Here is a 23,808-nt window from a genome sequence, read left to right on the forward strand (position 1 = left end):
CCCCCCCCCCCCCCCCCCCACCTCACCTCATGACCTCCTGGTGGCTTGTCCAACTGTCTTGACTGATTTAGATGTCTCTCTGTTAACTCTTACCAAATGTACCTTTTGAAAGCAACTCAAAAAGCATGCATGAAAGATTTGTGGATACATGTTGGTCCGAAAGTGTAACACGTGGACTTCACCTGGAACCCGTTCCTGTAAGTTCGTCTAACTCGAGGACGACTTGGACCATCCTCCTGGAAATGATTGGAATCTTAAAATAATGAACTTATTTTTTATTTTGATCGGTAATCTCTAATGGTAGTCCAAGACCAAGGTTGTCCAGAATTTGCCCTAAAACATTGTGTGACGTTTAGTTTTAGTCAAGGCTTGTCATTGGTTCAAAATGCAGCTCTCTGGAATTGAATAGAACTATTGTTTGACAGTATCAGACTCGGAAATTGGAAGCTCAAAAGGTGCGTAGAATTTCCATGATAAAACACTGAAGGTAAAGTTGGCATAGCCTTATCAGATCTTAGGGCTGCTCTCTCATTTGAGAGAGATGACTCGTGGTTTAACCTGACCATCACAATCTGAGATGGGAAGGGTTGAGAAGGAGTGTCCTTGTTGATAATCTCAGCTGCTGCAGGAATTGAACCCACACTGTAGGTGTCATTGTGCATTGCAAACCAGTCAACCACCCAACGGAGCTAAAACATTAAAATGTATGTAGATTGATGTCCTTGAAATTGAGTGACCAGAAACTGAATTGGACTAACTAGAGAAATACAATAACTACAAGAGCAGAACAGAGGCTAGAAATCCTGCATTGAGTAATTCATCCAAAGTCTGTCCACAGTCTAGAAGGCATAAGTTAGGACTGTGATTGAATACTCTCCTCTTGCTTGGATGAGTGCAGCTCCAACAGCATGCAAGAAGCTTGACGCCATCAAAGGCAAAGCAGTGTGTTTGACTGGGTTTGTGACCCCCAATAATCACTTCTGCTACCACTGACACACAGTAGCAAATGTCTTCCATCGAGACGATGCACAGCAGAAATTCACCAAGGCTCTTTTGACATCTTGTAAAACCATAACAATTAGCATATAGAAAGTCAAGGGCAACAGCTACATGGGAGCACCATTATCTGAGTGATCCATTTTAAGCCACCAACCATCCAGACTTGGAACTGTATTGCCGTTCCTTCAGTGTTGCTGGGTCCAAATTCTGGAACTCTGTTCCTACTAGCACTCTAGGTATACCTACACCAGGTGGATTGCAGTGGTTGAAGAACGCAGCTCATCACCACATTATTAGTGGAAGTACGAATGAGCAATAAAAGTTGGCTGAACCAGTGACGCCCACATCTGAATGAGTTCAAAAAATGTAAGGACTAGTATTTTCCAAACCTTTTCCAACCTTAAGCAATCCTTTTAAGAGTTAGTGCTTCTTTATATGAATTTGTCTATCTACCCTAATTTAACCAGTGGAGATTTTCCCCTCAATTTAGTGTTCCTTCTAATGCAAGCAATATAACTGAAGTATATGCCTGAAGACCTTAGAATCAGATCTTGTCTGATTTAACCTAAAGTTGTGTGTTAAATGCAAGGTTTTTTGATTCCACCTGTTGCTGTTAACATCAATGTTTCATGCTGCCTTTCAACACAGGCACACAGATGAAGGCCTGAGGCAATTATTCGAATGATGCTTGACAGTCATCTCTTTATTGATTATATAAAGATATATTTATATATTACATGTCAAACCCTTAAGCTATTTGGTCAGTGTTAAAAATGGATGGACCAGAGTCCGTCCACTTAAATTACAAAGCAAAGAATTGAAACTATGGAGTCAGCAATATTGATGCCCTGGGATCCCATTCTGCTGCATTAGTAAAACCTACCTGTACTACTGATAATTTGCCTTACTGACATCTTGGTTGGACATAATACTATTCTAACAGCAACCTATTGTGCCGCCACTGGCTATCATTTGCCATGCACTCAAATGAAGCTCAGCCATTAAATTTCCTGAACCATGAATTAAATGCCAACTTAATTTGGAGAACTTGGCCCAACGGAATATTTCCAAGCTTCCTAATATCATGATCTTTGTGGTAGCATGAACTGGAACATTTGCCACCTCCTGCCTTATCAAAGGATCATTAAACCTTGGTCATAAAACCAAGGTATCTGTGTATATTGGATGCCATGATCTTTAGCATGTGGCCTCATGAATTTTTTGTCTCTTTTGAAGTGTGATGGATTGGCACTCCAATGAGATGAGAAAACTTATGAACTAAGAAATGAATTCTTTTAGAGCAAGTCTATAAATCGTTATTAATAAATTTGAATGAAATGAGTGTTCTCAACAAATGGGAATAAAAATAGCACAAGCCTTTCCAATAGGGGACAAAAGAGGTCAGTTCCAGAGGTGAGGTAAGAGTGACAGACCTTGACATCAAGGCACATTTGACCGATTTGTAGGTAACCTTGCTTCACTATCGCTGGGTTAAAATACTGCAGTTCCCTCTCCAAGGGCGTTGTGTGTCGACCTACAGCACGTGGACTGCAGGGGTTCAAGATGGCAGCTCACCACCACCTTCTCAAGGGCAGCTGAGGATGAACAATAAATGCTGGCCACCCAGCGATGCCCACATCCCATGAGTGAATAAATTGAAAAAAGAAAATAAGTTGCTCAACTAACTTAGCCAAATTTTGATTTGAGTTGACTGGGTGCAAAAACGCCACCACGTTCGCACGTTCAATTTTGAATCAATTGGATATGGGAGTATGTAATTCTGAGATGGCTGTGCAGACTCCATCAAATTTATGCTATGCCATCCCTGAAGCAAAGCTCATGCAATGACCAATCCTCCATCTGTCAAGTTATTTAAATTGATGTAGCATCAGATGATTTAATCAGTCTTTACCATCATGCCAGCCTGCACCAAGACTGAAGATGTGGTAAGTTGAGGTAATTCCCGATATGAAGGGTTGACGCACTGTATAATCGGGTTTTGTCCATTCTGTGAGTTCTGTTCTTTGACTTGTTGCCTGCATACTTCAAACTGAATGACTTTCGGTGCCATGCTATGAATTCATTCTTTTCATCTTGCTCACAAATTAGTTGTCAGGTGATTATATATTCATATAGAATTCATGCCGTGGTTATTATTGTAGTTTGCCAGTTTGGGCTTGTCATGGACATTACATTTGTTTCAGTCAAAAACAAAAACAGAAATTGCTGGATAAACTCAGCAGCTCTAGCAGCATTTTAATTCCGCTTTCTCTCCACAGATGCTGCCAGACCTGTTGAGTTTTTCCTGCAATTTCCATTCTGGTTTATGATTTTCCCATAGCTCCTGTTTTTATTTTAAATTTATTTTGGACACTGATCTCGGGTACAGATTGTGTAGATTCGGGCAGCATTCCGTAACAAGTGTAGTGTTGATGCAAAGCAGAAATATAAATAAATACACTTGGAATTAAATTGATTAAAAATTTTGACACAAACTCATTACCACCATTAAGACTTCAAACACTGCTGGACAGGGAATTGGTTTTTGGATGTGTAATCAAAATAGGTTAGCCAGAGATGATACATGACAGAATTATTTGTTTACTTCATGTGAAAATTCTTCTAGCACTTTTCAGTTTAATAGTTTTTGGGAAGACGTTTAACATCGTAAAAGCAGAAGTAGAATGAAAACTTAAAAGCATTTGCTGCAATGTAATAGTATCAACATAATAAATCTTGTTTAGTTTGCTATAATTAATTACATTATCTATCCCTTGTGATAGATAATGCAGCAGATGAGGGGACAACCAACACTTGACTGAGGGTGTTATTCTTAAATGCACACAACATTTGAAACAAAGTAAATTAGCTTGTAATGCAGTTTGAAATTGGCAGATATTGTGGGCATCACAGAGACTTGAGCTGCAAGGGGATCAGGGCTGGCAATTAAATTTCCAAAGATACATGTCCTATCGAAAGTACAGGCAGAGGGGCATGGCTATCTTGAGGAATGAAATGAAATCAATAGCAAGAAGTAGTATAGAGTCAGGCGTAAAATGTGTGGGTACAGTTGAAGACTGGCAAAGGAAAGAAGACTAGGTGGGAGTTGTATACAGGCCTGTTAGCAGTATTCAGGATCTGGGGCAGAAAATAAATCAAGAAATAGAAAAGTCATTACAATAATCAAGGGGGACTTCCAATATACAGGTGGACTGGGAAAATCAGGTTGGAAGTGGATCTCAAGAGAAGAAATTCATGGAATGTCGATGAGATTTTTTTGGTTTGGAGCAGCTGTGGTCAAGTGCACTGGGAACAGGCAGTTCTGGATTTGGTAACGTGTAATGAGGCAGACTTGATTAGAGAGCTGAAGGTGAAGAACCCCGGAGGGGGCAATGACCCTAATGTTGGAATTCACTCTGCAGTTGAGGGAGAAGCTGGAATCGGATGTAATGATTTTACAATTAAGTAATGTTTACTATAAAGACATGTGGAGCTAGCCAGAGTTGATTTGGAAGGACAGACTAGCAGGGAAGATGGTGGATCACCATGGCGTTGAGTTGTTCAGAGTAATTCAGGAAGCATAGCAGAAATTCTTCCCAAGGAAGAAGAAACTTATTCAGGGGAGGATGGCTGACAAAGGGGGTCAGACATTATAAGAGCAAAAGACATACCAAAATATGGTGATGATTAGTGGGAATCCTTTAAAAGCCAGCAGAGGATAAGAAAAAGCTGAGAGAGGCAAGAGTGGACATTGGACTGCTGCAAAATGAGACTGGAATCAGAAAAATGGGGAACAAAGAAATTGGGGAGGAACTGACTAAGTACTTTGCAGCTGTTTTCACAGTGGAAAACACCAGCATGCCAGAACTCCTAATCAAGGGACAAAAGCTGAAAGGTCTGAAGATGAAGAAATCACCTGGACAAGATGGATGATATCCCAGAGTTCTGAAGGAGTTAGCAGAGGAGATTGTTGAGGCATTGGTGGTGATCTTCCAGGACTTACTGGAGACAGGAAGAGTCCCAGAGGACTGGAAAATGGCTAATGTTTACCCCATAATGAAGGGAGGGAGGCAGAGACTGGAAACTATAGGCCAATTAGCCTGACCTCTGTTGTTAAGATTTTAGAGTCCATTATTGAGAGTGAGATTGTGGAGACTTGGAAGTCCATGGTAAAATTGGGCTGAATCAGCATGGCTTCGTCAATGAGAGGTCATGCCTGACAAATCTGTTGGAATTCTTTTGAGGTGGTGATGAGCAAGTTAGACAAAGGAGAGCCAGTAGACATGATCTACTTGAATTTCCAGAAGCCCTTTGACAAGTGCTGCACAGGAAGTGGTAAATAAGCTAAGAGCCCATGGTGTTAAGGGCATATTAAATGCATGGATAGAGGATTGATTGACTGCAGAAGGCAGAGAGTAGGGATAAAGGGATTGTCTTCAGGATGGCAGCCAGTGACTGGTGGGAGTTCCACACGGCTTCATGTTGAGATCACAATTATTCGCGTTGCATTGATGATCTAGATGAAGGAACTGAGGTCATTGTTGCTAAGTTTGCAGGTGAAACAAAGATCGGTGGAGGGGCAGGTAGTGTTGAGGAGGTGGGTAAGCTGCAGAAGGATTTGGACAGGCTAGGAGAGTGGGCAAAGACGTAGCAGACAGAAAACAAATGTGAAAGTGGGGTTATGCTTTTTGGAATATTTTAAGAAGTTTTAGACTTGTATCGAAGGAAGGATGTGCTGCCATTGACATGATCCAAAGGAAGTTCAGTGCAATGATCATGGGGGTTAAGGGTTTGTCGTATGAGGAGCAGTGAGTGCCCTGGGCCTGTATTTGATGGAATGAGAAGGATGAAGGGGGATCTGCTTGAAATTTACAGAATTCTGAAAGGCCTGAATACAGTAGATGTGGAGAAGATGTTTCCACTTGGTGGTGGGACTAGGACCTGAGGGCACAGTTCTAAAGGCTCACTCCTTCACTGAGGCTGAGATGAGGAAGAATTTCTTCAGCCAGGATGGTTAGTCTGTGGAACTCAGTGCCGCAGAGAACTGTGGAGGCCAAGTCATGAGTGTATTTAAAACAGAGATAAGTTCTTTGTTAGGAAGGGGGTGGTCAAGGATTGCGGGAGAGGAGGTAGGAGAATAGGGTTGAGAAACATATCAGCTGTTATTGAACGGTCATGTCGATTTGATGGGGAAAATGGCTTAATTCTGGTCCTAATCTTATGGCCTTATGGTTTTTGGAAATTGGAGTTGGTGTTCTTGGGTAATTTTTCTTCTGTATGAAGAAAGGGTGGTGGTGTAGGAGACAGCATACTCATTTAAATGTTATAATCGCAGAATATTGAAGTAGTGTTCAATGTGTTGCGTGGAACAGTTGTACCATAAAGCTGTTCCTAAAAGTGATACATTAGCCCCACTGCTTGCTGAAAAGATTTATTTAAAGCTTGGTGGGTCACCTTCTGGAGATGATTTAGATACAGTGCACTGCATTAATGGAGTTAGAGAAGTTGAGCTTCAATAACAGCATCTCACTGAGGACTCTGCAGCCTTCAGGACTCAATTTTGAGTTCAATATTTCTAACAATCTGAGCACCTTCTCCCATGTCTGTACCCTGACCCTCTCATAGCAGGCCTTGTCATCATGTGGGCTATGACTACTACCTTCCCATTGTAAACCACTAATGGTCCCAGATTGCTGCCATTTATTCCCCCAGGCTCACCTTTACCCACTCCTTTTGTCTGCCCTATTGTTCTCTTTCTGGATGTAGCTCCATCTATCATTTACTCGACCTTCCTACTCTCCCTTCCCACCCTATTTTCACCATTATTACCAACTTTACAATCCGTTCTGAAGCGGGGTCACTGGACCTGAAATGTTAACTCTGCTTTTTCTCCATAGATGCTGCCAGACCTGCTGTGTTTGCTCAGCAATTTCTGTTTCGGTTATGAAGTTTGAGTTTCAGTTAGCATTTAATGTATGAAGTGCCCTAACGGTAGCAAAGGATTGAGGAGGCTGATGTACAGGTGACATAAAATACCTCTAGAGGAGAGGGACAAGGTTTGTCTTGCTTTTACTGACCAGATCCTGAAAGCTGTGTGAAAGTGAAAATGCTAAAATGAAGAATCCTACTGAGAGGATTGCCCAAAGAGAATTGTGCATTGGAATAATATTTCCTAATTTTGTTTAATTTGCAAAAACATTTCCAATGCAAGTACAGATTAACTGTCAATCATTGAAAAATATGAACAGGAGTAGCCATTCGGTCTTTCAAGCCTGTTCCACTGTTCAGCACGATCATGGCTGTTCATCCAACTCTGTACCTATACCTGCTTTCTCATCATGCCCTTTGATCACTTTAACTGGAAGAAATACATCTATATCTTTCTTGAAAGATCCATTGTTTTTGCTTGAATGCTTTCTGTGGAAGAGAATTCCGCAGGCTCACCTTTCTTTGGGTGAACAAGTTTGCCATATCAAACCTGAAGTGACCCGCATTGTATCCTTTTGACTTTGATTTTTGGTTCTGGACTCCCTAGTCGTCAAGTGCATCCTTGGTCTATTTACCCTTTTTAATCCTATTAGAATTTTTAGATGATTCTGTGTCTCCCCTGCACCCCCTCCCCCTCCTTTTTCTGAGCTCCAGTGAATATCATTGTAACTTAGCCGGTCTCTCTCTTCATATGTGATTCCTGCTATCCCAGCAATCTACCTGGTAAACCATTATGCTCCTCTCTCCATAGTGAGCACATCCATTCACAGATAAGGAGACCAAAACTGCACACACTAATCCAGGTATGGTCTCACCAAGGCCCATGCAAATGCAGCAAGATGTCCCTGCGCTATACTCGAATCCTGTTGCTATGAAAGCCAACATATCATTTGCTGCCTTTACCACCTGCTGAACCTACATGCTTATCTTCAGTGACTGGTATATGAGGATACGAAGGGCTCATTGTGCATTCTCGTATCTCAATTTATAGCTATTCAGATAATTTGTCTTCCTGTTTCTGCCAAATTGGATAACCTCACATTTATCCACTTAGTTCATCTGCCATCCATTTATCCCCTGAACTTAGCTACTGAAATAGCTCTGCTTCCTCATCGCAGTTGACCCACCCATCCAACTTTGTGTTATTAGCAAACATAGAGCTATTATTTTTAGTTCCCTCATCCACTTCATGAATATATATTGTGAATAGCCGGGGTCCAAGCCTTGATCCCTTCAGTGTGCCACTGCTCACTGCCTACCACTTGGGGGGAGAAAAAACTGTTTATTTCTACTTTTTTTCTCTTGTCTGGCAACTAGTTCTCTATCTATGTCAGCATACTACCTTAAATCCCATGCACTTCAATTTTACATCCTGATTTCTTCTGTGGGACCCAATCAAAAGCCATCTGAAAGTCCAAGTAAACCACATCCGCTGAGTTTCCTTTATCATCAAGTTACCTCATTGAAAAATTTCAGCAGATGTCAAGTATGATTTCCCTTTTGTGCTGTGTCCAATTCCTGTTTCTGTTTTCCAAGTGCTCTACTGTTAAATCTTCCATAACAGACTCTTACATTTTCCTTACGGCGGATGTCAGGCTAAACAGTCCCTAGATCATTTTATCCTCTACAACCGTGCGTTCGTGTTATATCGCACTTTTTAGATCGTTCTCTGTTACTCCTAACCATTCTCCTGCATGTAATCTACTCTGCATTGATAAGTGATGGATGCTTGAATGACATGTTTGTCAGAAGTCAGCAGTGTCAACTATATGTTGTTAGCACATGTTGTGCCACTTCTTGGCTCAGTTGAATTGTGCATGTGTTCCTGTTCGCAACAGAAACTGGTTGACTGAAATGGTTCTTTTGAAGTAAGGTGCCTTTTTTTTGTTTTGACGGACTAAGCCAGAAGTAAAATCTGAAACCAGGAGCACTTGAGGCCAAATTCACCCTCTACATAACAGCTTGCCTTTTAGTTGTTTTATTGTTGTGACAGTCATGTTAGATGTGCACTCTGCTGCAGAAATCTAGTAGTCATGAACTCAATAGTTAAATGTTGCATTTCAGACAGGCAACAACAACAATTTGTACTTGAATGGCAGCTTTAACACAGAGTCCTAAAGTGCTTCACAGAATAATGAAGCTCATTTGTACACCAAGGCATAGGGCACAGACAGTGGCGTTTCGGAGACTTCAGCTTTATGGAAGGTAGAAAGTGGCAAATCGGCCAGGAGTGCATTGGAATAGTCAAGTTAAGAGGCAAGAAAGATATGGATGAGAGTTCAGCAACAAATTAGCAGAGACCGCAAAATGAATGGCTGTGTTCCTAAGTTGGAAGTGGACAAGTTGGTAATGGCAAGGATATATGGTCAGGAGCTCATCTCGGGATTGAGTATAAAACCAATGTTGCAACAGTCTGAATCGGCCTTGGATAGTTTCCAGGAAGAGAATGGAGTCTGCGGCAAAGGAGCGGAGTTTGTAGCAGGCAATGAAGAAAATGGCTTCCACCCTGTCAGTATTAAGGCGGAAGAAATTTCTGCTCATTCGGTGTTTCAGCTTAGCATTCTGTCAATTTAGTGCTAATGGAAGAGCTGTATATCATACAGTAAAACTAATTGCGCTGGCTAATGAATTAGCAGTACTGTTAACCACCTGATAGTGATTTCAGTAGACAGTTACTGCTATACAATGTTAATTATTACATTGTGCTTGCCCTCGGTTGTGTTCATTTGGTCTGTGTCTCTTTTTAAGAGAAGCAATTGGAATTTTTTTATAATGGCACTTGCATTGTGCAAGCTTTGGTGGAAGTTTTTGTCTCGTGGTATTAACTGATGAAAGTGAGTTATTTTATAATCTGCATGTGAAAAATAATTATATTGGTAGCTTTTCCTGGTAAATTTTGAAAATCTTGTCTGATAGCAGTTTTGCTTAACTATTCAATATGTTGATGTTTCTTAATTTTCAGGCCAAATACATTTCACAATGTATTGATGAAATAAAGCAGGAGCTGAAGCAGGATAATATTGCAGTAAAGGCCAATGCAGTCATCAAGCTTGCATATGTAAGTAAAATGCCACAAATTTGAAATATCCTACTTAAATTAAATTGTGCAGAGTGCTCGGCAGTATGTATGTTTATTCAGTTAAGTTCAATGCAGCTGGAATAAATCAGGCTTTTAGGTCAAATTTTACATGTATGTTCAAGTTGTAAGATGATTATGTTGTAGCTATTTTGTTTTTTACATTTGTCAATTCTTTCTTGAGGTACAATAGTAAGGAACATGTAATTGAAATTTGTTCTCTTAATTCCAGTGCACTACTGCCCAAGTACCAAAATATTACCAAAGAAGATACTTTTGTCTTGTACTTGAATGAAATAGAGAATTTTGCTTTGTACCATCACTGATTGCAGCATAAATGATCCCTGATAATAAATCTTGATCAAGAATTAAGACTTGAATGTGTTGCTGAAATAGAGTGACACATCCTGGAGGAGGGACTCTTTAGTTTGTTTTGCTATGTCGTGAATACCTAATGTATGTGGGACAAGTTTAAACTTAGTAAAGTTGAGACTGACACCTGAACTTGTGGTTTAAGTGCATCATTGTGAGAACAATAGAAAAATAATTCTGTGGAACCTTCCTTAAAAAAAAAAAATAATTTTTTTTGGTATTTTCTTAGTGGTTTTCATGTAATTGTTTTGAATGTCCATCTTAAAGTAGGAATTCTACAGTGCTGTTACAGTTGAAAATGTTTTTCCACTCCAAAACAGCTGCAGATGCTGGGTTATGACATCAGCTGGGCTGCCTTCAACATTATAGAAGTAATGAGTTCATCTAAGTTTACATTCAAGGTAGGAATGTTTTCTTCTGATCAGTACAGTGGTGTGGTTAATAAATGAACAATATCGTAATATGGCAAAATGAATGACCATTCTTCACAACTTAGAGCTATGAACTTCTCAAATATCATAACACATTTTCTGGGAATTCAGCTTGAGATTTACTGATGACCGGTTGTAAATTGATGAACTGAGAAATGTATTCTAATTTTCTTTGTTCTCATGCCTCATTACATGCGAGGGAAGAATCTTAGGCTTAGTTCAGAAAATCCATTGCAGGAGCACCTCGCACTCAAATGGAATTGTTTTTCCAGGTGAAGTTGTAGTTCAAGTTTTTGCTGAAACTTGTGTATAATCACCAGCATCAAGTTTTCTGTGATTTAGCTCCATGAGGCAATGTTTTAGACTATTATTCACTCCCAGGAATAAGAAGTATTTCTGATCTGTGTATGGCAAATTGATGCAGTTTTATTTTTGAAGCTGACAATGTGTTTATTGCAAAACAAGTATCTTAAAAAATGCTATCCACCCATGATGACAATTTTAAATAACTGAAAATTACTTTTCTTGAAAAAGGATTTCTCCATAAATCGAAGAGATTTCAACACGTAAATATATTTAAAAGATGCCTATTTGTGTACTTGCACCAAAATAGCTTGGCCCTCCTTGAAAGGCCACGAATCCAACTGGGGGAATACAGTGTGGAGCTGGAGGAGCACAGCAGGTCAGGCAGCATCGGAGAAGCAGGAAAGTCGACTTTTTGGGTTTACACCCTTCTTTAGGAATGGGGGGGGGGAAGGGGAGCGGGGAAGAAAGGGGGGGGGTGGGGGGGGGGGCGGGGGCTGGGGGAAGGTTGGTGGGATGGTGATGGTGCATGCAGGTAGGGGTTTGTGGAGATAGGTCCTGGGTAGGTGAGAAAGAAGATGGGCAGGTTGTGTCAGGACAAGGAGGCAGGGATGACTGGGAGAGTTGCTAACCATCTTAACTGCCCCTCCCACTCCCTTGGTGACAGGTCCACCCTGGCCACCACCAGTGTCACAATGATGCCACATGTAAACTGGAGGAACAATACCACCTATTTCTCTTTTTTTGGGAGCTTACAACCCGATTGGCCTCAATATAGAAGTCACCAGTTTCAAAACCACCCCAATCATTGTGCCCCCTCTCCCCACCCCAGCCTCATCTCCGAACCAACCCTCCCTCTTTATCTGCCTCCTTGACCTCCTTGACAGAACCTGTTCATCTTTTTTCTCACCTTTTTTCCCCAACCTTCGCATGACCTATCTCCACAACCCACTATATGCACCCACCTCTCACTGCCCCACCACCCCTTATTTATTTCCAAGCCTCTTTCTCCCTCCACAGTCATGATGAAGGGAGTAAACCCAAAATGTCAACTTTCCTGCTCCTCTGATGCTGCCTGTCCTGTCGTGTTCCTCCAGCTCCACACTGTATTGACTCTGACTCAAGCATCTGTAGTTCTCGCTGTCTCCAACTGGGGGAAGTATGCTGCACTTGGATTAATTATGGACACGGCCTAGCTTTCTGGCCAGGCCTGCCTTCCAATATGATGTTTCTCAAATTGTAGAAGATTGGTGAACTTGTGTTGGGAATTCCTTGAATATTTGAAGTGAATTTGGGAAAATTGCATTACTAACGAGTACGATGGAAACTCTTCCTTTGCACATGCAAGATTTTGAGTCTTGCTTATTGCGTACCATTGTTTCATTCTAGTAAGTAATAGCTCTTCTCTTGCCAAGCTGACTTTCACCATATGTATTTTCAAGTTTGAGTATTCCAGATTTAATTGGAAATAAATGGTGGTCTACCGGACTCTCAGTCTGTCTGTTTTGTCCCCTATGTGGCATCAACTGTTTCTTCCAGTTCACTCCAGAAATACAGGCACTTGTTAATTTTCATTAAATTTGTAATTTTTTTGCAGTTCCTTGTATCTGAGCATTCATCATGGTGCCTTATGCTGTGCCTGCTGTCTTTGGTCTGATCTGTTATTGCCTTTCCTGTACTAGCACTTGCATCCTTGGCTGGATCTCCTTCTGCACCCATTGCCAGCTTCAGTCCAGTCTGTACCTCCAACGTAAAAGGTCCAAAGTAAGGAGAAATAGAGCAGGAAGGAAAGAAAAGCAGAAATGAATGAAAACTGGAAAAAAAGTGAAAGAAAAGAATCAGACAAAAAAGGAGGGGTGAAAGATGGTCAGATTGGAGTGTGAGACTGGCTAGTGATTATGATGACTGGTCTGTGCTTGTGGCCAGATCAAACCTCTTTCCAATATGTAACAGACAATTAAGAACTCACTTACGCAGGCAATGACTGAGAGATCAAGAATCCAGCTGATGTAGTAGAGAGGTAGCGAACATGTCCTAAGATAGTGATGCTGAGAATGGATTTGGGTGATGGACTGACTTTGAGACCATACAAGCAAAATGGGTGGCAAATCAGATGATTGGAAAAAACCTAAAGAGAAAAACTAACTAACAAGGCACAATTTAAGTACGTGAGAGTTTGTTAAAACCAAGAGAATCTTCGGATATTTTTTGAAAACATTTATCAAAATGAGAGCCTTACTGAAAAACAGCCAAGGGAATTAATGGTAATATGTAGATGGCAGATGAATTAAACAGTTTACATTAGAAGGTGCAAGTAACATGCAAAAATTGCTATGAGCAGAATTGCATGACTCCATAAAATAACAATTGCAGGGGGAGTAGTACTGAGCTGTGTAGAGCTATGGGTGCTGATGGACTCTATCCTTGAGTCTTATAACCAGTGGCAAGTGCAAAAATTGATGTGCTGGTTTAAATTTTGAAAATTTCTCTAGATTTTGGGCAGGTTCTACAAGATTGAAAAGTAATGAATCTAACCTCTTTGTTCCCAAAGAGGGTGGTCAAACTACAGGGCAGTTAACTTGACACCTATCATAAGGAAGATGTTAGGAAGTATTATTAAAACACTACAGCGGGGCACTTTAAAAGTTGAAAGTAACCAGGCAGAGTCAGCATGGTTTTTAGAAACGGACATCATATTTGACCAATTGATTACTTTCTCAAAGAATTCCAATGTGTACTGTATGTGAATTTTCAGAATCCATGTAAAAAGGAGTCACCTCAAAGGTTAATGTGGAAAATAAACATTCATGCTCTAAGCGCTACATTTTAGCGTGGCTAGAAGAGTAGCTCTTTAACAAGAAACAGAACAGCATTAATGGGTCTTTTATCACTTGACAGTGGTTAGCACTGCTGCTTCACCGCATCAGTGACCCGGGTTTGATTCCAGCCTTGGGCAATTGTCTGTATGGAGTTTGCACATTCTCCTGGAGTCTGGGTTTCCACCAGGTGCTCTGGTTTCCTCCCAAAGTCCAAAGATGTACAGGTTAGGTGAGTCAGCCATAGTAAAAACCCATGAAGGGTTACAGGAAAAGGGTGGGTCTGGGTGGGATGCTCTTTGGAGGGTCAGTGCAGGCTTGATGGGCCGAATGGTTTCTATCTGCACTCTAGGAATTCTGAAAATGAATGCTGTTACATGGATTGGTGTTGTGACCTCAATTTTATCTAAGTCACTCAAACAAATGGTAAGAAAAGGATTCAAGGTATGTTTGCTGAATTTGTTGATGGCAGAGTACTGGAAAGTAAGTTGTGAAGAGGACACGATGCTAAAGAAGGATATAGATAGGTTCCGTGAGTGGATCAGGATCTGGCAAATGGAGTACAATATGGAAAAATGCAAAATTGTTCATTTTGCCAAGAGGAATAAAAAAAAAAATTGGAGAGATTGCAGAGGGATCTGGGAGTCCTTATGCATGAATTACAAAATGTTAAAATGCAGGTACAGCAAGTAATTGGGAAATCTAATAGTGTTTATTATAAGAGGAAATGAATATAGAAATTGAGATCATTCTTTAATTATGTAGATCCTTGGTGAGACTGGAATACTGTGCATAAACTTGGTCTCCTTCTTTTATATAAGGAAGGAGTTAAATGCTTTGGAAATGGTTCAGAGAAGCTGTACTAGACTAGTGGAATGCACAGGTTGTCTAATGTGGAAAGTTGGACAGGCTAGCCTTGTACCCATTGGAGGTTAGAGTGATAGGCAACTTGATTGCAAAGATTTAAGATCCGGAGGAATCTTGATAGGATGCACGTGGAAAAAATGTTTAGAGTACTGGGATAAACTAAAACTGAGGATTATTATTTCAAAATAGGGAATTGCTTGTTTGAGAGAGATTTGTACATTTTTTTCTTGGTAAGGGTCATGAGTCTTGGGAACATTCTTCCTTATTCGTCTGCTTCCACTGTTTTTGGAATTTCTTAAGGCAGAAGTAGAGATATTTGATAAGAAATCAGTGTAAGGTTATCAAAGCAGACAGCAATGTGGAATAATCACACAACCGTGGCAGCCTTGAACCTGCTCTGCTGTTCAATGAGCCTAATAACCCGCTCCTCCTGATAGCTATGTTTGTCTGTTCGTATGAATGTGATGCCTTGCAATATGCATGTCTATCATTTTTTTTCACTCTTGTGCATCCTCTTGATTTTTTTTGTCTGATTTCTTCTGTTAGTTATCACCCGAAATCAAAGTAATGATCACGACCTAGGCATCAACTGTGTGTCCTTATTTTGCCCCATCTTCTGTTCTCCTGGATAGAAACTAAGTTTTGATGCAAAACTTGGTTCAGATATCATCTTTGGTAGTGCTTTGGCTCTCTCTTCCTGGATACATCAGACCCACAGTTTTGAACTTCCTTGAACAAGATTGAGATCCATTTAATATCTTTTAAACCTCCATACAATACTTGCAATTGCTCAAGGTTAGAAACACCCTGGTCAAGTTTCAGGTTTGGGACTGTTGTCATGGAGTGGCTGCAGTGGCTTGAACTTCAGAGGAACAAATCGTAAAATGGACCTTTGTGATTTTTGTCACTCGTCCTGGTGAAAATGGAATCTGTAACCTTTATAAGACATTGTCTATTTACATGCTTTTATCCTCAGGTTTTGGAAATTGTTAACTATCAAGATGCAGTTGTTGTTGTTCTGTTTCAAATTTATGCACGTAGCCTTATTTAACTTTTTTCAACCAGAACTGAGACTAGATTTTCATGGGTCCCATCACTCTGAACAGACATGATGAATTGATCCTTTTCCTAATTTTCTTGGCCCGTCAGCCCAAGAAGTCCACACCGACCCTCGGAGCATCCCACCCAGACCCATCCCCAATAACACTGAATCTATACATCCCTGAACACTATGGGCAATTTAGCATGGCCAATCCACCCAGCCTGCACACTTGGACTGTGAGAGGAAACTGGAGCACCCGGAGGAGAATGGGCAAAGTCCATGCAGACAGTCGCCCAAGGGTGGAATCGAACCCGGGTCCCTGGTGCTGTGAGGCAGTAGTGCTCGCCACCATGCCGCCCCAAATAGTTGGCCATTAGTTGGATAATTATAGCTTGCATTCCTCTTCCAGACTGAGAGAAATTTGCAGTGCAGCTTTCTCCGCGTGTACAAGTGCAGGAAATTTACAACTATGCAATTTCTTTGGAAATTCTAAATGAAAACCATTTTGGTCAGCAGGATTAGCAAGGTTCCAAGAAGTTGTGATCTAATTCTGGGCTTGAATTCAGACTGTACACCACTTCTCATCGGATATCTATTTCAACTTTATTTTTTCTTGGAAGGAAATCCTGTTCTGTGCTGATGTTCTAAAATCATCTAAGCTGATAAATAGTGTCAATTAATTGTTTACTTGAATATTGGGCATGACTAGAAGAGATGCTAATTTAGAAATTTTTCAGTTACTGTTTTTTTTCTTTATTGCAGAGAATAGGGTATCTGACTGCCTCTCAGTGCTTTTATGAAGGGACCGATGTAATCATGTTGACAACTAATCAGATTCGTAAGGTAACTTGAGATGTTTGCAATTTTTTCAATTCGAAACAAGTGCAGATTATGGTGCAAAATTGTACCTTTACTCTTTATTTGAAGTACCATTAATAAATCTAATGGCAAGTTTTACAATGTTCACAGGACCTCAGCAGCCCAAATCAGTATGATACTGGAGTTGCTTTGACTGGTTTATCATGTTTCGTTACCCCAGATCTTGCCAGGGATTTGGCAAATGACATTATGACACTGGTGAGTGCTTTGGATTTGGAACTTGCTTGTGCTTGATAGGAATTCCTTGTTGGATCTCTTAGTTCACTAACAACATGCATGACTTCTGGTCCACAGATGTCTCATACAAAGCCTTATATTAGAAAGAAAGCTGTGCTTATTATGTACAAGGTATTCCTTAAATACCCAGAATCCCTACGACCTGCCTTCCCTCGCCTTAAGGAAAAGCTGGAGGATCCTGATTCTGGTGAGTTATCTGTTTCGTGGCATGCAAACACAGAACAGCTCTTCTAAAGTTTTTAAGACTTTCCCACTATGTAGCAGTACTTTATGTTGTATAAATAAAGAACTCCATAGCTGTACAACTGTACTAAAGAACTTAGCATTTCTTAAGATAATAGTTGGGAATTTAATTATATCAATTGCCACTTCATTAATATGCTAGAGAAGACAAATTTGAGTATATCTCTTAAGGAATGTACTGATTCTATTTTAGTTTAGTTCCCAAATTAGCCTTTACAGTCGGTTCTGCTGTAGCGCATGTTCCAGCTATAATGGGACTGATGAATAGGGGAATGCTATTTCTAAAACACGAGCTTGCGTGGCTTTAATGCGATTCCATCAGTGCATGGAGGAGTATGTCAATATCACATGATCATTTCACACACTTTGTTGTAAATTGCTTTCTGTGAGAGGCACAGTACTCCATGATTTTCATTTTTTGCAAGTTTTGCTGTGTTACCCACAAAAATGTGTGGACAAAGTGGCGAGAATGTTAGCAAGAAGCATCCTGGTAATAAAACTGCAGGGTGGTGAATGTGAAAAGGTTATAAAACTGGAAGAGAAACGAGATGTTATATATGAGTGTGATGAGTGAACATGTGATATAGTTTGCGCAACAGGAATAAAGGAGTCTATGCCATCGGAGACCAAGCAGAAAAGATTAAAGCAAGCTTTATTGTTGGAGCAAGTCTGAGTGCTAGCAAATCTGAGAGATCATGGACAAAGGAACTTGAGCTGGAGTGGCTTGAAAATGTGTGGATAGAAGATCAAATGAAAGTGATCTGGAACCACCTTTCTCATCATATTAGAGAAAGCTAGATCGAAGCTAGACCATACGAAAAAGCTGAAAATCCTGCAGATGTGCATGCATTTAGTGCTAGCAGTTGCTGGTTTTAAGAACCTCTATGCTTCATAACGAAGTTGTGTGGCAAAGCTGCTAGTGCAGATGAGCATGCGATGGCATTTCTTTCCATAGTTTAAAAAAAAAGTAAATTGACAAAGAACGCTACAACTTAGATCAAATTTTCAGTTTGGACGAGACAAGTTTATACTGGAAGCAAATGCCATTGAGAATCTGCATGTTTATGAATGAAGCACACGCTCCAAGCTTTAAGGTGGTGAAGGGTTGTATGACTGTGCTGCTGGGGCCACTGCCAATGGAGACTTAAAGCTTAAGCCTGTGGTGGTGTACCATTCTGCCAAGCTACGAGCCTTAAAAGGTTACCTGAAGCCGACTCAAGGCATCTACTTTAGGCCAAGCAAAAGAGGTTGGGTGATGGGGCAGATTCTTTCTGACTTTATTATTGATGTTTTGGAAGATGTTTTTAGAGAGTATTGCAGGAAAAAAAAACTTGGATTTCAAGATTCGCCTCATCCTGGATAATGCGCCAAACCATCCTCCCACCATTCGTGCGCTTTCTGAAAACAGCAAAGTGCTATGTCTACCCCCACACACAATCTACCTCCTTCAGCCCATCGACCAGGGTGCAGTAGTAGGTTTTAAAGCTTATTATTTAAGGTGCACATTTTAAGAGGCTGATTGCAGCCGCTGCTGGGGATAAGGACAGTGTTCTTCAAATTTTGGAAAAGCTTTAACATCAAGAATGCAGTTGACATTATTGTGGAGGCCTGGGGTGATGTCAGTAAGGACTGCTTGCACGCAGTTTAGTGGAAGCTTCTCCCACTTTTTTTTTCAAGCTTTTAAAGGCTTTGATCTGTCAGAGGAACTCCCAAGAATCAAACAAGATTGTGTTGATCTTGCAAAGCAAGTTGGATTTGCATAAGTGGAGAGTGAGGATGTTGAAGAACTGCTGGAGTCCCACTGAGAAGACTTCTCTACAGCTGATTTGTAACAACTTGTTGCTGAGGGGGAAGTGGAAGCTGTAGATGAAGTAGTAGTAGTCCAGGATGCAACACCATGAGACCTTTCCACTTCTGTTTTGTCTTCTATCGTGAGGGAACTTGAGAAGGAGTTGCAGCTCTTGGAGGAAAATGATTACAGTGCAGATCGAAGCAGGGTAGCAGTTTGTGAAATAAGATCTTACTTAGCACCCTATGAACAGCTTCTTCATGAAAGAAGTAAAAGGGTAAAGCAGCAAAAACTGGGTGTCTTTTTTTTTAAGCCAACCCCCAAGAAGCAGTCAGAAGACAATAAACCACAGCCATCTGCTTCTGGATTAACTATTTTTCACCCTAACTGTGCAACCACAACTGCACCTGAAGATGGTCATGATGACGACCATCAGCCCCTGTATTAACAACAGAGCAACCTCAAAACTACCTCCCCCATCAAGTCACCTTGACATTTTTTCAAGGTAAGGTGTTAAATGTACTTTAATTCCTATCTAATAATGAAATAAAACATTTATTCAAACAGCACAATCCTTTGTGTTTAGGCTTTTGAGTGAGTGATTTTTTTTTTTGTTTTGGAGGCCTGCCCCTAACCCCACTTTTCCCATAGGCCCTGTTATTTCTATAGTGTGATTTTCTGTAACACAATGTTGCGCAGGAACACAACTATCGTGTTGTAACAGAACCGACTGTATTAAGAATGGAAGTGTATTACATGTGTACAAGTTGTTTCTCTGGTTTCTCAGTTGCATTCTCAATTGGATGTTTATGGTATTCAGAAATGGTAATTTGCATTGTATTAGTATCTCTCTCACATTTTATAACACCTCAAGAGATACTTAATTATTTCAGTTCTAAATTTAAAAAAAGAGAAGTGCTGCACAAGTCCACAAACTGATGAGCAAGCACGGGGCTAGAACATATTCCAAGAGGGGACGTTAAAGGGGATGCAGATCAGCACTGACCATGGTTGAAGTTGGTAAAAATGGTCGTTCAGTGTCGACTGTTAACACTGCCTGTCTTGCAGGTGTTCAGTCTGCTGCCGTGAATGTTATCTGTGAGCTTGCCCGTCGCAATCCGAAGAATTATCTTTCCCTCGCTCCATTGTTCTTCAAACTAATGACATCATCAACTAATAATTGGGTCCTCATTAAAATCATCAAACTCGTAAGTATCAATGAACTGTTATTAGGGAAAAAGAAACTTCGGCAGTCAGCTATAGAAAATAGGGAAAACTGTTATTTATTCTTGGAGCTTTTCCCATAGGATACAAAGGACTGTTTGTTTATTGCTATGAATCATGAATATTTGATCCTGTTTTGGCAGTTAAGTGGTGGGTTTGATCCACAAGAAAATGTAAGTGTTGCTTAAGACTACTGTATTCAACTTCACAATGAATTGTGTAATGTAAAGGTTAATGTCTACATAGGGCTGCACTTTAATTAGAGAGAGACACGACTGGTGGTAGTTTAAACTAGGGGTCACCACCTGAGGGGAAAACTCATGAAGGAGACTTCTTTTATGGTAACTTCCACCAGTGTGGGTACTGAATCCACACTGTTGGCACCACTCTGTATTACAAACCTGCTGTCCAGCCAACTGAGCTAACCAGTTCCCAGATTGTCAGTTCTATGATTACAGTAAAATACCAAATATTCATCTGTTGTTAAGATGAGAAGTGTGCTATACTTGTTATACTATTAGAATTAAGTGCAGCAGAAATTATTTTATTCTCATTTTTTATTATACATTAATTATTTCCATAGGTTGGGGGTTACCTGTTTGGTTTTACTGAAAATTTTATAAAATTGACCTTAATATTGATTGATCCTGAAACTTTTGGAAATAATTGTTAAGGTATTTAGCCAAATTGCATTACAAGATCTAGTTAGTCCAGAATCATGGGATGATGCAAGTTTGAGACTAGTTTCAGCCTAGTAGAATACATAGAGGATATGTCTGATATTTCTATATCCAAGCATAGATTGAGTAAACCTTCAAGAAAGCCTTACGTTTAATGTGCCTTTCATGATGACTGAATACCTTTATAATGCTTTCCAGTCAATAGATTGAGTGTTGTTGCTGTTGTAATATTGAAAACATGGCAGCTTCAGGAAATTTGACTTATTTTCTGTTCATTGCAAGCAGTTGAATAAGACTTGAGCATTTGACTCACCTTTGGATTCACTGAGCAGGGCTTTGATTAGAATAATTGTAATTATTGCACTGTAGAAAGTTATGTCTAATCTCAGTCCTGATAAATTTGAAGAAAAAGAGAAATGCTATGCTTTTGAAAATATTTTTCCTATCCAGATTTTAACATGTAACATGTTATAGCTCCACACCCAGAATAATCACCAGTTGCAAATGGGTTTTTTGGGTTGAAACACAGTTGTCAAATTGATTTCATGGTATTTCAAAGAGCTTGTTGGGGAATTTGTAAGGCGGATTGGGAACTGTGAAGAAGGATACAAAGGGATCTCTGTCAAATTGGAATGCTGAGGTAAAAACTGCTTTTGATGCAGCTCATGGATAAGTCCCTTGTAACAAAAGTCAACTCGATAACAGTTCTCAGCTGGAGGGAAGTTGATGAGGGACGTTGACTGCTGATGCTGGAATCCAAGGTAAACAAACAGGAGGCTGAAAGAACGCAGCAAGCCAGGCAGCATTTGGAGAAAAGGAGCAGTCAACATTTCGGGTATTACCTTTCTGCAGGACGATCTTCAGGCTTGGAGAGATGTTGAGAGGTAGTCTTTGTGGGACAGTCTAGAACCCAAGGCCATCATTTCAGAGTGAGAGGTTGTCCATTTCAAATGGAAGTGAAGAGGAATTTCTGAGGGTAATGAATCTATGGAATTCTTCGCCACAGAAGGCTGTCAAGGTTGGGTCACTCAATATGTTCAAGCAAGAGAAAGGGTGGTGCGTGTGTGGAATGAGAGGCTGGTACAATTACAACATTTAAAAAAGGCATCTGGATGGGTATATGAATATGAAGGGTTTTGAGAGATCTGAGCCAAATGCTGGCAAAGGTGGGGACTAGATTTATTTGGGGTATCTAGTCGGCATAGACAAATTGAACCAAAGGGTCTATTTCTGTGCTGTGTCATTATGACTATGAATCAGGGGATCATAGTTCATGGGGAAAAGGCAGGAAAGTGGATTTGAGGATTATCGGAGCAGACTTGATGGAAAAATTGTCTTAAGTGGCATTTCATATGCTTATTGTATTGGAAGTTAGTGAGTTTGTCATCTTGTGCTGAGACCTACTTTTTAATTTCAGTTTGGAGCCCTTACCCCACTTGAGCCACGGCTGGGGAAAAAACTCATTGAGCCACTGACTAATTTAATACACAGGTGAGTGGTTGCATTTCATGCTCAGCATTTCCCCCCTTTTGTTGGTTATGAAAGCAGCTCTGACTGTGTACAGATAGGTTTATAAGTCTCATTGTGTTGAGGCGAAAGTTGCTTTGTTTGGTTTGTTTGCTGATCTTGCTACATGTTAATAAGTAACTTTAAACTGTTGTACCTGTTACTAAATCTACAGTATAATTTCTCAATCAGATTTTTTTATTCACTCTTGTATTGTGGGCATATCTGGCCAGGCCAGCATTTCTTGTCCATCCCTAATTGCTCAGAGGACAATTAATACTCAACCACATTGCTGTGTGTCTGGAGTCAAATGTAGAGCAGACCATGCAAGGATGACATTTCCTTCCCTAAAGGACAAAAGTGATCCAGATGGGTTTTTCTGACAGATAACAAGAGCTTCATGGTCATTAGACTCCTAATTCCAGATTTTTATTGAATTCAACCATCTGCCATGGCAGGTTGAACCCAGGTCCCCAGAATGTTAGTTAGGTTGTTGGATTAATAGTCTAGCAATAATACAGCTTTTATATAACACCGTCCCATGATTAGAGTGAGTGCTGAATTTTAAGGTAACTGTTGTATTGCAATTAAGATAGCTAAAGATTTCTAAATGAATTATTTCCTGAAAGGACAGTGTAGCTTGAATTTGACAAAATTGCTGAAGTACCATGCCTATCCTACAAAATTGGAGTTCCTCATATGGCTTTGGAGAAGCAACATAATAACCTAATACTATACAGATGTTGTCTCATTTGAGGTTAAGATTTGCACAAATTATTCCACTACTTTGTGACAGTCACCATTTTCTGATTTGAATGGCCTTTTAATTTTTTATAAAACTCCGTATGTAATATTTTCCAGTTGTATTTTACTCGAAGCATATTTACCATAAATCAGTTTGCATATGTTTTATTGTAGTGCATTTTAACTTCACCTTATTCAGCTAACTTCATTCACCTTCCCTTTGCCAGCAGAGAATTACTGGTTCTTTCTTAATTGTTCCTCCTGTGATAGCAGCAAATCCATTTTACTAGTCCCTAGGTTTCCAAGACTCAATTTCATATTCAATATGGCTAGTAAAGAGGTATAGTTTTTGTGTGTCATGATTAGTCACTGCTGCTTTCATTGTCACATTTAGGAATTAATGCAAAATGTCACCAATTTATGCCTGGGAAGCTGTATTGTTAATCTGTCTACTTAAAATCACTGTTTACATAAGGAGGAGTACTTGCCCACTCCTTCTAAGGTGAAACCCGTGGTTCTGCTTTCCAGACTAACTTTCTAAAATTAGTTCATCTTATATCCCAGAAAATGGAAGGAAAAGGGTATACATCTGGAAAGACGGGAAGAGGCAGA

The 23,808-nt window shown here is 40.2% G+C and overlaps 1 protein-coding gene across 1 annotated transcript in view; it reads left to right on the forward strand.

The window, feature by feature from the left end:
- Positions 1-23,808, forward strand: part of ap3d1 (adaptor related protein complex 3 subunit delta 1) — a 63,422-nt gene that overhangs the window by 19,746 nt on the left and 19,868 nt on the right. The window contains exons 2-8 of the mRNA XM_048613919.1: positions 9,950-10,045; positions 10,756-10,836; positions 16,657-16,737; positions 16,864-16,971; positions 17,068-17,197; positions 20,111-20,250; positions 22,364-22,437. Of these exons, the coding sequence (XP_048469876.1) occupies positions 9,950-10,045; positions 10,756-10,836; positions 16,657-16,737; positions 16,864-16,971; positions 17,068-17,197; positions 20,111-20,250; positions 22,364-22,437 (710 nt within the window). The remainder of the gene's footprint in view (positions 1-9,949; positions 10,046-10,755; positions 10,837-16,656; positions 16,738-16,863; positions 16,972-17,067; positions 17,198-20,110; positions 20,251-22,363; positions 22,438-23,808) is intronic.

The sequence above is a fragment of the Rhincodon typus genome, chromosome 29, assembly GCF_021869965.1.
Source record: "Rhincodon typus isolate 14 chromosome 29, sRhiTyp1.1, whole genome shotgun sequence".
In the NCBI taxonomy this organism is placed as follows: Eukaryota; Metazoa; Chordata; class Chondrichthyes; order Orectolobiformes; family Rhincodontidae; genus Rhincodon; species Rhincodon typus.